Genomic DNA, 15,325 nt, shown 5'->3' on the forward strand with positions numbered 1-15,325 from the left:
TTTGTCCAAGAACCCACAGGCTGGCCACGCCACATCCCCTGCCTGCCCAGTGGCAGGAGGCACAACATGGCATCGTGCAGCTCCCAGGGCAAAGGCAGCAGGGTGCAGAGCCCCAGTCTACAGGTGGAAGCCTGCCACCACCCCGCACACAAATCCAGGAGGCACGTACCCCCTATGCCTCCCCCACGGGTGCACGCAACAGTGGGGACCTGCTCCCTCTCCCCACACACCCCTGGACGAGCTGTCTGCAGCTCTGTCCCATGACCCACTCCAGTTCTGGGACCCCATTCACCCCAGTCCCTGCCCCACTCCCTTCCTCACTGTGAGGGCCTCAATCTGCCCCGACTACACTCCTTTCCTCTCCCCCCCACCCCTCCCCCTCCACAGACTTACCTGCTGGGCGGTGTCTATGTTTGTGTCTATGTGTGGGTCTGTCTGTGTGTGTATGTGTGTCTGTGTGTGTGTCTGTCCCTCACTCCAAAGCCACAGCCCCCCCAGCCTTGCTGCTACCCCTCACTCCTGACCCACAGTACCCCACATCCTGCCAGGGCATGTGGGGACCCCCCTCTCTGGGCTCCAACCCCTCCCACACACTCATAGCCCCCCACAGCTTCACAAATTTTCCCCACACACACACACTCCCCACCCCCACCATGCAAAGTACCTGCATAATTTTGCGTTTTTAGCTGTGCGATTAAAATCATGATTAATTGTGACTAATTTTTTAATCACGCAAGCAACTAATCGCAATCAATTTTTTAAATTGTTTGACAGCCCTAATTATAATCAGATCTAATTCTAGCAGATGGTGATTAAAAAAAAAAAGTTTGATACATCTTCATTGATTCCCATTTTCTAGGAGCACTTCCTAAAGGCATCAAACAACAGGGACAGTCCTTCTTATCTAAATCACTTCTAGTTGCTGCCTCTCAATAACCAGGATGTCTGATGATTCAGACCCAGCTTCCTGGAGGGAAGGATACAGGAGAAATAATGAAATACAGATATTTAAATAGAAAAATCAATAGGGCTTGAATCCGGTAGTGTCCTGTTTTTTGAAAACTTAAGAAGCGACTTCAAAGAGCAATCACAGGGCACTGTAGCTTTGGCAACTCAGTCAACTTTTACTAAGTTGTTTCCAGGGACCTGGCATTAGTGCTGGAAATGGAGGCTACCATGTAGGATAGAGACTCAGTTCACATGTAAGTTCATTACCTCGTTCATCTCTTCTATATTGGTAATCATGACAATGATAGGAGAACACTCTTGCCACACCATTCTCCAGAAATCACTGACAGTATTAACTATGGGTCCCTGAGTGGCAATATATATTTTTTCCTCTCCTCCGTAGCCCTGCCAACAAAGCAACAATAAACCAGTATCAGAGTTATGTGTGCCAAGGCCTTAATAATCCAGTCCTTTCCCAAGGACAGCTACCATTGGCTACAATGGGATTATTACTTGTGTATCAAGATTATTACTTGTGTATTTATCAATCCACAAGTGACTGTGCTGGTTCTCCTTCTCTCATTCTTTTACACACACACACACATGCACACACGCACGCAAGCCAAAAGGTTTGATTTCAGGATGTACAAGCTGCTGGCATTACTATAGCAATGGAAACAACTCATGCTATGATAATCTTTTAGTTACCCCAGGTGAAATCCTGAAGGCATTACTCTGGCATAATGCCAATTCACCTCCTCTCTCTAGCTGGTAAGAGTTCTGCTTGGTTCAGGCCAGTGCAACAGAGAACTCCATGTAAATTTTAAAAAAATGGAGGAACCATGTTTCTGTTTGGTCTGAACCTTTACAACTGTGCTCTGAGGGCACATCTACATGTGTGCCTTAATGTGCATTAGCCTATTTTAATGTGCATTAAAATGTTACTAAAAAGTCATGCTATTTAGTTAATGTGCATTAAGATAAGCTCATGAGAATTTTCCCAGTACCTCACAAAGAAGGGCACCTATACACGAGCGCGGAGGCTGTTCCAACGCACTGGAATTCCGGCGCATCGGAGCCGACTCAATTAATTGAGTCTGCTGGAGTGTGGCAATTGCCACACTCTAGCAGCCTTCTGCATCTCATGTATCAGCGTCCCTGCACTTAAAAATGTCAGCGGAGGTGCTTGAATTAAAGCTTGTTGAACAAGCTTTAGTTCAAGCGCCCACCACTGCCGTTTTTATGTGCGGGAACACTGATACAGGAGATGCAGCAGAATTTTAATTAAAGCATGCCCCTCTCCCCCCTAACACATTAATTAAATGTGCATTAACACACATGTAGGCAGGCCCTGAGATCCTGTTAGTAATATAAAAAAAAAACAAAAACAGAGAGAAAAAGCCATCGAACCCAAAACAGGTTTTAAAGGACAAGAGATACTGTGAATGTTCTGACGCTAGTAGTGGCTAACGATATTATACCGACATAGCAAGTTGCTGAATTCTTACCCTGATGTAGTTAGCATTGATGTAAGAGCTAAGAGGATCATCTTGATCAGTTGAGGTAAGGCACACTCTGCTGTGAGGATCTGAAAAGTATAAGGAATTTGTTAATAATTATTAGTGAAGATGACCTGAGAGTATTTTTGAGTCTTGGGTAATACAGCTAGTCACCCAAACACTTCATTTGTAGGTACAGCAAATATCAGTGATGTTCAAAGGTGGATATTGGGAAGCCATACTGCCACTGATGGAAAGAAAAGGTTGGGCTCATTCAATCATCCTCTGAACCTGCATAATTGCCCCTGACAGACATAATGTGACTTGAGGATTCCAAAAATTACCATGGTTGTTTCCCCACTTCCAATAAGGCATTAGTTACTGCAATCTAATAACTTCAATCTAAATAATAATATAAAAAAAATACTGAGAATACCTTAGGAATCACTGATAACATTTTTCACAAGCAGTTCCCTTTTCAAATTGTACCAGCTGAGCCCTGAGTTGTGCTATCAACAGAAACAATACAGTTCAAGAAACAAAATGAGAAATGTATTGAGTCCAGAGCAGACAGCATAAGTTTGGTGGCTAAGCAGTGCTGCTTCCCCTCCTAGAATTTGGTTAGGAGGCATCAATATGCCTTCAATTCATATTCCTCAAAGGTCCTGTCCAAATTCTGTGGAAACCAATGGGAGCTTTTCCATAAGAGTTGGATCAGCCATATATGCATCCATTTTCATGGGTAGCACACAGAGGTCATCACAAGTAAAGTAGGGATATTTAGCTTTGGTAAAGTAGGGATAATCTGGAAAGAATTTCCTTCCTGCATGATCTTGGAAGATTAATCTGAAGTTAGGACACCCCCCCCCCCCCCATAAGCTTTCACGAACCCAAGTTTACTTCATGATGCTGTGAAAGGACAAGCAGAAAGGTGAAACCACCTTGCTATAGCTCTGGAAGTTTGAATACAAGCCCTCTTCTGGACTCATGTCAAAGGCTGCTCCTAGATGACGCAGCTGCAAATGGGTAACTGGTCATATCAGCTAGCTGGGTAGTCAAAGTCAGACAACATAATTTTAGTCATATTACTCCCTTGTGTGGCTAAAGAAAAATTGTTAAGCTGGGGTGGTCTGCTGACTTGACTGATTAGAAAAAATATACTTCAGTTTACCCAGAAGTTAAAGACAAATTTACATTTATCTTGCATGCAAAGTTATTTTTACACTTCACAAAAATGTTAAGAGCTGAACATGTAGCAATTCCTATTGCCAATATCCACTATTGTTCTCTGTATAATTCTATATAATCAAATTCTGTTCTAAGTCACACAGGAATCATTTTTATTCTTAATTATTAACTTGTATTTTTATATTTCATGTCACTGGGCTTCTGACCCAGTTAAAATCAGGGACCCACAGTGCTAGAAGCAAATATTTCATAGAATCTGCAGTCCCAAAACACTGGGACAAAAACTGCCTTGAAATACAGGGAAATTGCACCCATATAGCTGAGAGTGCAACTTGTCATTTTATCTCTTTTTCACATTTGTTGGAATGATTTTGTTTTGGAGCACAAGAAAAAAAAATCTAAATTACTGCCCAATTAATTCTATTAGTTTAATCTACTGGAAGCTGCTGTTTGGAATTACCTTGTTCAAAAGTATATACATACACTCTTCATGGGTGGGGGAACCTAGAGGAATTAAATCAAAAAGCATAAGACAGCTCTTTCAAAGTGGAGCAGAGAGAAACGTTTATCTCAGGGGCGTCAAAGATATAGCCCACGCACCAGATCCGGCCTGCAGAGCTGTATCATCTGGCCTGCAGTGCTGCCTGCTGTATACAGTATATTCTGGCCCTGTGTACTGTATGAGGCATGCAGAGCCTGTGGTGTGGGCTGCACAAGGCATGGGGCCAGTCCGGGGTGTGCACTGGATGTGGTGCCTGCACTGGACCAGCCCTACATGCTGGATCTGGGTCAGCATACCCCACACAGGGCTGGACTTGTGTCAGATTCAGCCTGCAGGGCTGGTCTGGTGTGGGCATCACAGGCAGTGAGCACACCAGAGTGCCCAAGTGTGCTGCATGCTGTGCTGGGCTAAAGCCAGTGCGTGAACAGAGCTAATGCATGCAGGTTGGACCCACAGACTGACTATGTGCCAGATTGCATGTGTAGGGTTGTCTGGTGTGGCTGCCATATGCAATGCATGTCTGACGGATTCTGTGTGCTGTGTGTAGTGTGTGCCTGGACTGGCCCTATTTGCTGAGTGCCATGTGCAAAGCCAGGGCATGCTGCATATGGTACAAGGGACTACAGCTGGCACATGCATTTCAAGCAACACGTGCATCCAGTCCAGAGTGTGTGTTGCATGTGGTGCTTACAGCGGACCAGCCTTGTAGGCTGGACCCAGCACATGGGGCTGGTTTGAAGGCCCGATCCAGCCTCAGACTGACCCTGTATCCCTCATCCAACCTGGCATGGCCAGATGAGTTTAACACTCTTGCTGTAGGTCATAACACAGACTGAAGACAAAATAATGTAATATGGAGCCCTTGTTTTGTGGATGACTAAAAAGGGTATATGATTAGATTTATCCAATGCTGCCAGATCTCATGATTTGCTATGATTTTTGTGATATTTGGTGTTTTATTCTAGAAGCCTCATTTTGCCAGAATCTCATGATTTCTCAGCTTTTCTTGAAAAATAAAAATAACGTTTCTGGCCCTGATAGTTGCAATGAACAACTGACTAAGGGATTCCTTGAGGATCCAGAAATGGAAGAACAATAAAGCAAGCTTGAAATTACTATTTTTAATACCCCAATGATTTTAAAGGCAATTTCATGATTTTTTTTGGAGGACAACTTGTGAGTTCTGAATACCCCAAAGTAGCAATTCTGTATGAGCCTGTATGTCAGCTTGTGCCAACTGACATGGCACTGTTCAAATGAATGAATCTATGATCATTTATTCCAGCTGAATGACCTGTGGGTCATTCATTTTTCTTTATGTTTCTCAATCTCAGGTCCTCATAGGGCCCGAACTTACCCTGGTTTCTGAGCCCTTCAAGGTCTTAAGTATATTTATGTTCATAATACCCTTGTGAAATAAAGTAGTGTTACTAATTCCATTTTACACATATGGCCCCTTGTTACACATTACATATATTAAACAATTAACTGGTTAATCTTGCAATAAATGTAGATGCAAAGTAAGGCACCCTCTACACAGGTGTTGTGTAATTATCTGGTTAATTACACAATTAACGGAGACCAACTACACATGCAAAGTACATATCACACCATTAAAAGGCCCAACCAGCTATAAAGTTAGACCTCAAAAATGAGGTCTAACTTTATAACTGGTTGCTATCCAGGACAGTAGCATATTCAGCATTTGTAGGAGCTTTTTACTTGCTGGTTCAGGGGAAATGCAGGGTGGGCAATCTTGGGCTCCCCCTTGTAGACAATAAGGTGTGATAGGATCCGATGCTGGATCCCACAGTCACACCTGCCATGCATGTGGCATAGCAACTGTATGGATTACACATCAGATCCTATCATGCCTTTACCTGAATGTCTAGAGGACTGGCCACAGGTGCAAAATAGTTATCACACAATTAACTGGTTAATCACACAATAAATTTATAGAATCATAGGGTGTTTATGAACCTGCTCCAGGAATGGGGGGCAGTGCTCCAATTAAAGCACCTGGAGAACCACTCTAATTAAAGTACCTGAAGCATCATGTGTATCAGCATCGCTGTGCTAAGAAATGGCGGTGGGGGCACTTTAACTAAAGCTCATCGAATGAGTTTTAGTTAAAGTGCCCCCACCACCATTTTTCAGTGTGGGGACGCTGATACACATGATGCTGGAGTCTGCTGGAGCGTGGTAATTACCGTGCTCCAAAAGACTTGATTAATTGAGTCTGCTTCGATATGCTGTAATTACAGTGCGTTGGAGCAGCCTTGCTGCATGTATATAGGCGCCCATAGAAAATTAGGGTTGGAAGGGTCCTCAGGTCTTCTAGTCCCTCCCCCTGCTCAAAGCAGGACCATGTGCAACTATATCATCCTGACAGGGCTTTTTCTATCTGGGTTTTAAAAAACCTCTAAAGATGGAGATTCTATAAACTGTCTGGGTAGCCTCTTCCAGTGCTTTACTACCTTCCTTGTGAGAAAGGTTTTCTTAATATCTAACCTAAACTTCTTTTGCTGCAGCTTAGTGAATCATAGAAAATCAGGGTTCAAAGGGTCTTCAGGAGGCTATATAGTCCAACCCCGTAACCAAACAGGACCATCCTAAATTAGATCATCCCAGGCAAGGCTTTGTCTAGCCAGGTCTTAAAGATCTCCAAGGACAGAGTCCACAACCTCTCTGGGTAACCCCTTCTAGTGTTTTACTACCCTCCTAGTAAAAAAGTTTTTTTCCAAATATCTAACATAAACTTCCCTTGCTTCAACTTGAACAATCTAGCTCCATCCTCTTTGGAACCCCACTTCAGGTAGTTGAAGACTGCTATTAAATCTCCTCTTAGTCGTCTCTTCTCCAGACTAAACAAGCCTAGTTCCCTCAGCCACTATCCCTAACTCATGTGCCCTAGCCCCCGAACCATTTTTGTTCCACTCCACTAGATTCTCTCCAATTTGTCCATATCCTTTCTGTAGTGTGGGGCCCAAAACTGGACACAGTACTCCAGATGTGGCCTCACTAGTGCTGAATACAGGGAAGAATCACTTCCTTCAGTCTGCTGGCAATGCTCCTACTTATTCAGTCTAATGTTGTTAGCTGTCTTGGCAACAAGGGCACACTGTTGGCTCATATCCATCTTATTGTCTTTTGTAACCCTCAGGTCCTTTTCTGCAGAGTTGCTGCTTAGCCAGTCAGTCCCCAGCCTGTACTGGTCCATGGGATTGTTCTGTCTCAAGTGCGGGACTTTGCATTTCTCCTTATTAAACCTCATGAGATGTTACAGTCATTTGTTTTTATTTATGCTAATTTAATGACAATAATAATTAAATGATTACTTTAGCAAACTATTTTAATACCGTTAGCTTTGTTTGTTTTTATCATCGTACTACATAGGAGCCCTAGTAAACAGTGACTTCAGTGGGGCTTTTTCCTAAGGAAGGACTGCATAAAATTGAGGCAGGACTTTTTAGGCTTTATAAACTTCACCTCTAACCTTATATTTTGGTTATAAATTAAGGCCTTAGGTAGACATACATGTTACATTGCTTTATAAACGCAGGTATAGTTAAAGCTATATTATTCTATTAGGGTAGATACAGTTATATTGGTAGAGTTTGTTCCTTTGGTAAAAAGCTATGTTAATATAAGCACCTCTGTCATCCACATGATGATTGTACCAGTACAACTATTTTTGTAAAAATGTAAAAAGGGCCCGTAACTGAAACAGCTGTATCACAACAAAACCAGTGTGTAGACCAGGCCTAGACTAACAGTGCTCCTGTTAGTCATGTTCCACAAAAAAGCCAATGTTATAATTTCTCTATGAAGTTATATTTTTCTGTGAAATTTCATAGGACACTTCCATAAGGAAGAAGGTTCAGACTGTCTGTGCAACTTTCAAACTCAACAGCTTGTGAAACATCCAAATTAATCAGATTAATTTGGAACTTCTTCAAACACAAAACACCCCTCCCCCTCCACCAACAAAGACCCCTCAGAGCCATCTCTACCATCACCACTAACAAAACTGGGAATCTGCAAAAGAAATTACTACAAAAGAAATATATATTAGCTGAATTAGACCTTATTATCATGTCTATCACCGAGTACAATTAACTCTAGGGTTGGAAGTAACTGATCATTATGTTAAGTGCCTGCTTACCTTTCAGTGATAACTGCCTCAAAAACTTCTGGAGAATACAGCTGGTTAGAAAATTGTAGGTATTCAAAAAATAGGGCAACATGGTTTGCTTTCATTGTTGCTTTCATTATAAAAAGCCTGCTGCTCCCTGGTATAAGCTGAATGTCATATTTGATTGCCATTGTGCATGGTAGCATGGTCAGCACTTCCTTCCATTACTCCTTGCTGCAGGCCAGAACTTAGAGGGGCCTTGCGGGGTGCCATAAGGCAGCAAAGGTTGTGTTTGATTAGTCTGGAAATTAAGCAGCTAGTGGAATCAGTAGACCTGAGCCCAGTCCCTCACCACTTAAGCCTACAGCATTATGCACTTTCTTCTCTTCGGTGCTGTGGACAGTGTTGTCAAATAGCTCACTTTTGTGACAAGAAGGGAGTGAAGAGCTCTGCTCTTAGGTCTCCTCCATGCCTATACCATTTTTCATTCCTAAACTAACATTGGGTGTCTTCCAATTTTAGGGACACAGGACAAGATTTAAAGAATTACCGTAGAGGTGATAGTGGTGGGTCCTTTTACATACTAGGCTCTAGTCATCCTTATCAGGCCGGTGACATAGGGATGTTAACTTTGATGGGTACAGCTCATTTTGAAATCAGAAGATAAATATCCTTTGCAAACAATTTTGACTCAATTAATTGTTAATTTTCAGATCCAGTCAGGAATTGGGAACCATTTTTCTTAATCGAGACAAAGCTCAGAAATAGGAATGACTGTTAGCAGATTTTGGAAAACTGAGGCTGAGTTCATATTTTACCTCGGTCCTGGGGAAGATCTTTGAGAAAATTATCAAGGAGCACATCTGCAAGGGACCAGAAGGGGAGATCATGCTCAGGGGGAACCAACATGGATTCATTAAGGGAAGATCCTGTCAGACTAACCTTATTTTCTTTTACGATCAGGTTACAAAGTCCTTGGACGAAGGCGTGGGGGTGGATGTTGTCTTCCTGGACTTTAAGAAGGCCTTTGACACTGTCTCTCATGCTATTCTCATAAGAAAACTAGGTGACTGCAGCACTGATGCCTACAGTCAGATGGGTGGCTAATTGGCTGGACGGTCGCATACAGAGAGTGGTGGCGGACGGGTTGCTTGCGACCTGGAGGGATGTGGGCAGTGGGGTTCCCCAGGTCTGGGTTCTCAGGCCTGTACTGTTCAACATCTTTATCAATGACTTGGACGAGGGGGTGGAAAGCACGTTGTCCAAGTTCACTGATAACACCAAGATGTGGGGCGAGGTGGGCACGCCAGAAGGGAGGGACAGAATCCAGCTAGATCTGGACAGGTTGCAGGGGTGTGTGGATGAGAACAGGATGGAATTCAACGTGGACAATTGCAGGGTACTGAATCTAGGGAGAAGGAACCAGCAGCATACCTATAGGCTGGGGAACATCCTTCTCGTCAGCACAGAGGCGGAAAGGGATCTTGGAGTCATTGTCGACTCCAGGTTGAACATGAGCCGCCAATGCATGGAAGCTGTCAGTAAGGCTAACTGCACCTTGTCGTGCATCTACAGATGCATCACAAGCAGGTCCAGGGAGGTGATTCTCCCCCTCTATGCAGCATTGGTCAGGCCGCAGTTGGAGTACTGCATCCAGTTTTGGTTGCCACAGTTCAACAGAGATGTGGCTAGCATTGAGAGGGTCCAGAGGAGGGCCACTTGCATGATCAGGCGCAGCAAGGCAGGCCCTACGAGGAGAGACTAGAGGGCCTGAACCTATTCAGCCTCCACAAGAGAAGGCTGAGGGGATCTGGTGGCCATCTACAAATTCACCAGGGGGATCAGCAGGGAATAAGAGATGCCCTGTTCCCCTGGGCACCACCCAGGGTAACAAGGAATAACGGCCACAAGTTGATAGAGAGCAGGTTCAGGCTAGACATCAGGAGGCATTACTTTACTGTTAGGGAGGATAGGACCTGGAACCAACTTCCAAGGGAAGTGGTGCTTGCTCCTACCTTGGGGGTCTTTAAGAGGAGGCTGGATAGATACCTGGCTGGGGTCATATGACCCCAGCACCCGTTCCTGCCCAAGGCAGGGGGGTCAGACTTGATGATCTGTTTAGGTCCCTTCCGACTCTAGCTACTATGATACTACAATATCAAAATACCTGGAGAGTGACCTAAGGAGGAATTAAGTAGAATATAAGGGGACAAATCAACAGGGACCTGATTACAAAGGTGGGCCATGCCATTCCTTAATTCCCCCCCCCCCCCCCCCCCCCCCAAAATGCTAAAAGCCATTCCAAAAATCAGGCTGCTTTAAGGTATTTCAATCTGGGTCTCCAAAGTGGAGGCACTGAACATTTCAACTCATGTTTGAAAATCTACCTAGCTCCATCTATACAGTAAGTTAATGACTGAATCATGGATCACTCAAACCATCAACATATCTTCACAGAGAGGTTCTGTAATGTTTGGTCCCAGCTGGAAATGTCAAAACATTACCTAAAAGGCCAATCTGCATGAGATTTCTGCAATTCTGAGAGCTGGAAGTTGAGATAAAGCCCATTCTTCCATGATTTCCAGTCATGTGGAATAATCTGATTTGTATGGATAAGCACATATATTCTTAACCTTTGCCTGAGCTGAACTAGCACTCTGAACCACCTGCGCTGCCCTGAAAAAGCCAAAGTGGTGATTGGTGGTGGCATCTATTCAACAAGAGCTAAAAGTGAATGAGAGGGATCTGTGAAAAATGTACAAGTTCAGATCATTGTATCCATTTCCAAAGCTTCTTTAAATATGACACAACAGACAATGATGATGGTTCTAAAGTTAATCCTAAACAATAAATTTCTTAAAATCTTGAATTTTGGCTACAGATAAAATGCAACCAATACAAAAAAAATAATTTATTGTAGCTTGTTAAAGTGAATGAAGCTTTCAGGAGCCACTCTAATTAAAGCACCCACAGCATGTCATGTATACAGTGTCCTGCACTTCAAAATTCTGGCAGGGATGCTTTAACTTAAGCTTGGTTGATAAGCTTTAGTTAAAACACCCTCCACCACCATTTTGAAGCACAGAGATGCTGAATACACGAGACACTGAGGTTATAGGCACCCTATGTGTCTAACTCATTATATTAAAAAAAAACAACCTTAAAAGTGATGTATGTGTTTTGTAAATGTGACCTTTGGTAATAATTGTCAAAGCATGGTAAAAATATCCTGAAAAGGAAAGCTTTTATAAAAGGTATTCTAAAAAATGGAAGAAAATAATATTGAAACTTTGATTAATACTGCATCATTAATTTGCAGAATTATAAAATAGGTTTGGAACTTACTTGGAAGAATTGTTTTGTAGCGATTCTTCCTCACTAAACCTGGAATATCATATTCCTTTGGATCAATAAAGTTCATTGGGATTTCCTATTGGAAGATGCACAGTAGACTGCATTAATAGATTCACAAGAGGAAAAAAACAAACTATTACATCTTGACTATGAAGGCGAAGCAGTAATGAAGTCAGCTGAGACATATGGTACAGTACTTCCAGCAATTTACCTCCACAACATGATTGATGGTTTCCTTTTTGTGTCCATGGCTTTCATTTCTCAAATTATGAATATGAAAATTATCCTGATGACTAATTCATTGAGTAATGCATACTATGGCATTATGTTAGTGCTTAATATTATTAGGACTGTATTGGGACGTTAGGAACAGACCTGAGCAAAGAATGATGCTTAAACTTCATGCCACAAGAGCAGCCCCAAGAGCACTATACCTCAGGGCATGAACAGATGAAACCAATATAGTATTTTAAAAGGTGAAGATGGAGACTGATGATGGATTCAGCTGCACCACACTAAATATTGGGTTTGTCTACCCCTATCCTGTAATATGCGAAGTTAGATCACAATAATTCACTTCTTGTTTCATTCAGGGGTAAAATTACTAAGGTTTGCTTTCACTTACTGCAGAATAAGAGCAGACAGGCAGGACAATTATACCAGATCAACTAACACATTGTTCATGAGTGGCAAGTCCTCCCTAGCAGCTGTTAAGATAGTGTAATTGTACCTGTGCCTTTGGGTATGCTGCTCTGAAGCACAGCCCCTACTGTTTCTTCTACTTGATAAGGGTGGAAAGTAATAATTTCTTACTGAAGTGTATCAGTAACAAATTATAACACCTTTCTTAAGAGCTCAGAAGTAGGGCTGCGCGAAGCTTTGGTCCCTGATTCAATTTGGCAGAGATTCGGCCTGATTTGGTGGCCGAATCTCCGAATTTGAATCGGATCAGAGGACCCTTTAATCTCTCTGAATCGAATTGGAACCCTCCAAATTGATTCAGAAAGATTTGGAGAGTTGGACATAGACACAGCTTTAAATGTTTTTTTTATATATCTGAAGGTACCAGGAGGCTCGTGAATGCTGCAATGCTGGGGCGGATGGAGCATCCCACAGGAGTGCGGGGGGTCCCCAGAATGTTCGGCAGCAGACCTGGAAGTGGACCAGAAGCACTTCTGGTTCACTTTGGGGTTTGCTGGGGAGTGTTCAGGGGGTGGGGGGCCCACGCCCCCCCTAGCTCAGCAACTGGTGCCTCCTGGGTCTGGGGGAGGGCACCCAGAGTCCGCACGCAGCTGATTGCTGAACCAGGAGGGGGTGCGGGGGTGGGGGGTGTCCCCTAGCATGCTGCCCGGCAGACCTGGAAGTGGACCAGAAGTACTTCCAGTCCACTTCCAGGTTCACTGCTCAGCACATGGAGGGTCCCCCTGCACTTCAATCAATGAATTGAATCACTGTCCCTGATTCAGGCCGAATCCAAATCCAAATTGAATAGGGTCCGCTTTGCACACCCCTACTCAGAAGCACTGGCCAATGAGTATGGAGTGTTGGAATCAAGTAATAAACCACTTTTATTCCCTCCTTATCTGGCTAGCCCTATCTCCCTCTTTTGCAAGCAGTAATAGCAAAATGGGTGCTGTACACCCCCTGACTTATACACTACTATAGTTCAAGCAGCTCACAGAGAGTTGCTGGGACTTCATTCTTCCTTCCTCACTTACCCAGATTTGCAGTCCAAGTTACTAGTCAGATGTAGCAGGAAAAAAGGTTTAATGCAAGCACTCTAGTCATTCATCATGACTGCATCTGGAGGTAAGTCAGGTAATTGAATTACTGGGCACACCTGCAGTGAAGTTAAAATGTGCTGCAAAAGGAGTCCTGAATTACAACTTAGGGATGTACTATCTCATAGCTGAAGGAAAAGGCAGGGAGACTTTTTGTTCTCAAAAGGGCTTTATTGCAACTGCTAACACAGACACAGATGGCTGACAACTTCTTGTTGATGCCATTTCCTCAGCCCTCAGGAAGGGAATTAACTCTTACCACTACATTTCCTTTTCTACAATAAGGGAATCCAGGAGGGACCAGGGTAGATCCAGAGATATTTAGGCGCCTACACAACCAATGAAACCAACGACAGGTTAGGTACCTAAGTCCCTTTGGAGATCTGGCCCTAGAACTTCATTCTTGGATTAGGGAGAAAACTGTTAAACTAAATCCTAACCAATACAATACAAAGTACTTCTTGGAGACTCCAGGGAGAAGCCCTGGGTTTTGTTCTTCTGAAAAGAAGAGCAGAATTGAAGAGAAACCCCAGGAGGAAAAGAGGACATGGTATTCAGAACCAGTATTGTTTGTTCATCTCCTCTGGGAATTTAAGGACATTCATATCCTGGAGGGGGCAGCTGAAGGGCTGAGTCAAAGCAAAGATAAATAATTGAAAGGCTTGGAGTGCCAGTGGGTGCCAGATGAGGATGGAAGTCTACAATGCCATGCTATGCATGTACTGGGTGATGATGAGTCACCCTTCCACAATGCTCTCCCATAAATAAGAGTGCTTTTTAAAAATGGTCCTGTACATGGCTACTGTTCAGAAACCTCCACATAAGGGGAACTCCAGGAGACTGGTAATGGGAGATGGAGCCTTTTGCATCTAGATGACAGATTTTAAATTCAGGATTTGTTGGGAGCTATATGCTTACTGGCAACAGCACGCATAATTAGTATGCTGGAAGCAAAACATCCTCAGGAGGGAGCTGAGGACTGCATATTACACTTGAGGGGGAATTCTGAGATGTAGTCCCTCCAGGACAGGGTGGAGATACACTGACAAGGCTTGTTCTGGTTCTGCCTGTTTTCCTTCTTCTGCATATACACAAATGTTCAAGTCTCCAGGATTGTTAACCTCCTATCTTTGCTAACAACAACAACAACAACAACACTAAAAAATTAAAGTAGACAAAATTAGACAGAATGGAGACCATATTTTTTTGTGGTGGATTCTGCTCTGCATATGCTCTGTTTTTCTGATCTTTGCTTTACCTAATATTTTTATGTTCAGCCATGTGTTGTTTTTTCTTGTTTTCCCTATCCCTTTTAATCAGTGATTTCTAGGAAGGATGGGGTGAAGCTTGACAGAAGGGCCACATCTTTGTGCTCTTATTTAATGGAACATTTGCAAACAAAGCCTGTACACATCAGCTCCCATTTGGTCCCATAGGAAATCCAGTGATTTAGGGGTTATTTTGACAGACATGCAAGTTAAAACTGGAAACAAAACTGACCAGAATTTCTTCTTGCAGCCAGAATCATCAGCTAGCATTGTTTAGAATGCATCTAAGAATTAGTTGTATTATGACCAAAAAAAGAAAAGAAAAGAAAGAATCCTTTTTCTTCTCCCAGAGCCCAATCTTGAGGTCTCTAATTAGCTTGTCTTCAATGGGAACTGGGGACTGAATGAAAACCAAATGAAAAATAAGTAAGGACTACAGAGGTTTGGCCTTGTATCTGGAAACGGGGGCTCAAAGACTCTCCTTTGCTTCTGTCTGTGAAGGGGGAAAATCCTACAAATTACTGGCAGAGGGGGGAGTGGATGGGGGAACACTGGAAGGTGTCAGTCCATTCTTTTCATGGTTTCTCTGAAAGTCCTCTGAGGTCAGGGAGTGGGTGGGTTAAGGGGATAGATGCATACCATGCCACCTT

The 15,325-nt window shown here is 43.2% G+C and overlaps 1 protein-coding gene across 2 annotated transcripts in view; it reads right to left on the reverse strand.

The window, feature by feature from the left end:
- PTPN5 (protein tyrosine phosphatase, non-receptor type 5) overlaps positions 1 to 15,325 on the reverse strand; it is a 131,560-nt gene that overhangs the window by 23,005 nt on the left and 93,230 nt on the right. For both annotated transcript variants that reach the window (XM_025202106.1, XM_025202107.1), the window contains 3 exons: positions 11,618 to 11,702; positions 2,457 to 2,536; positions 1,216 to 1,353 (listed from right to left, as the gene is read on the reverse strand). In XM_025202106.1, coding sequence (XP_025057891.1) covers positions 1,216 to 1,353; positions 2,457 to 2,536; positions 11,618 to 11,702 — 303 coding nt within the window. The remainder of the gene's footprint in view (positions 1 to 1,215; positions 1,354 to 2,456; positions 2,537 to 11,617; positions 11,703 to 15,325) is intronic.

Source organism: Alligator sinensis, unplaced genomic scaffold (assembly GCF_000455745.1).
Source record: "Alligator sinensis unplaced genomic scaffold, ASM45574v1 scaffold983_1, whole genome shotgun sequence".
Taxonomy (NCBI): domain Eukaryota; kingdom Metazoa; phylum Chordata; order Crocodylia; family Alligatoridae; genus Alligator; species Alligator sinensis.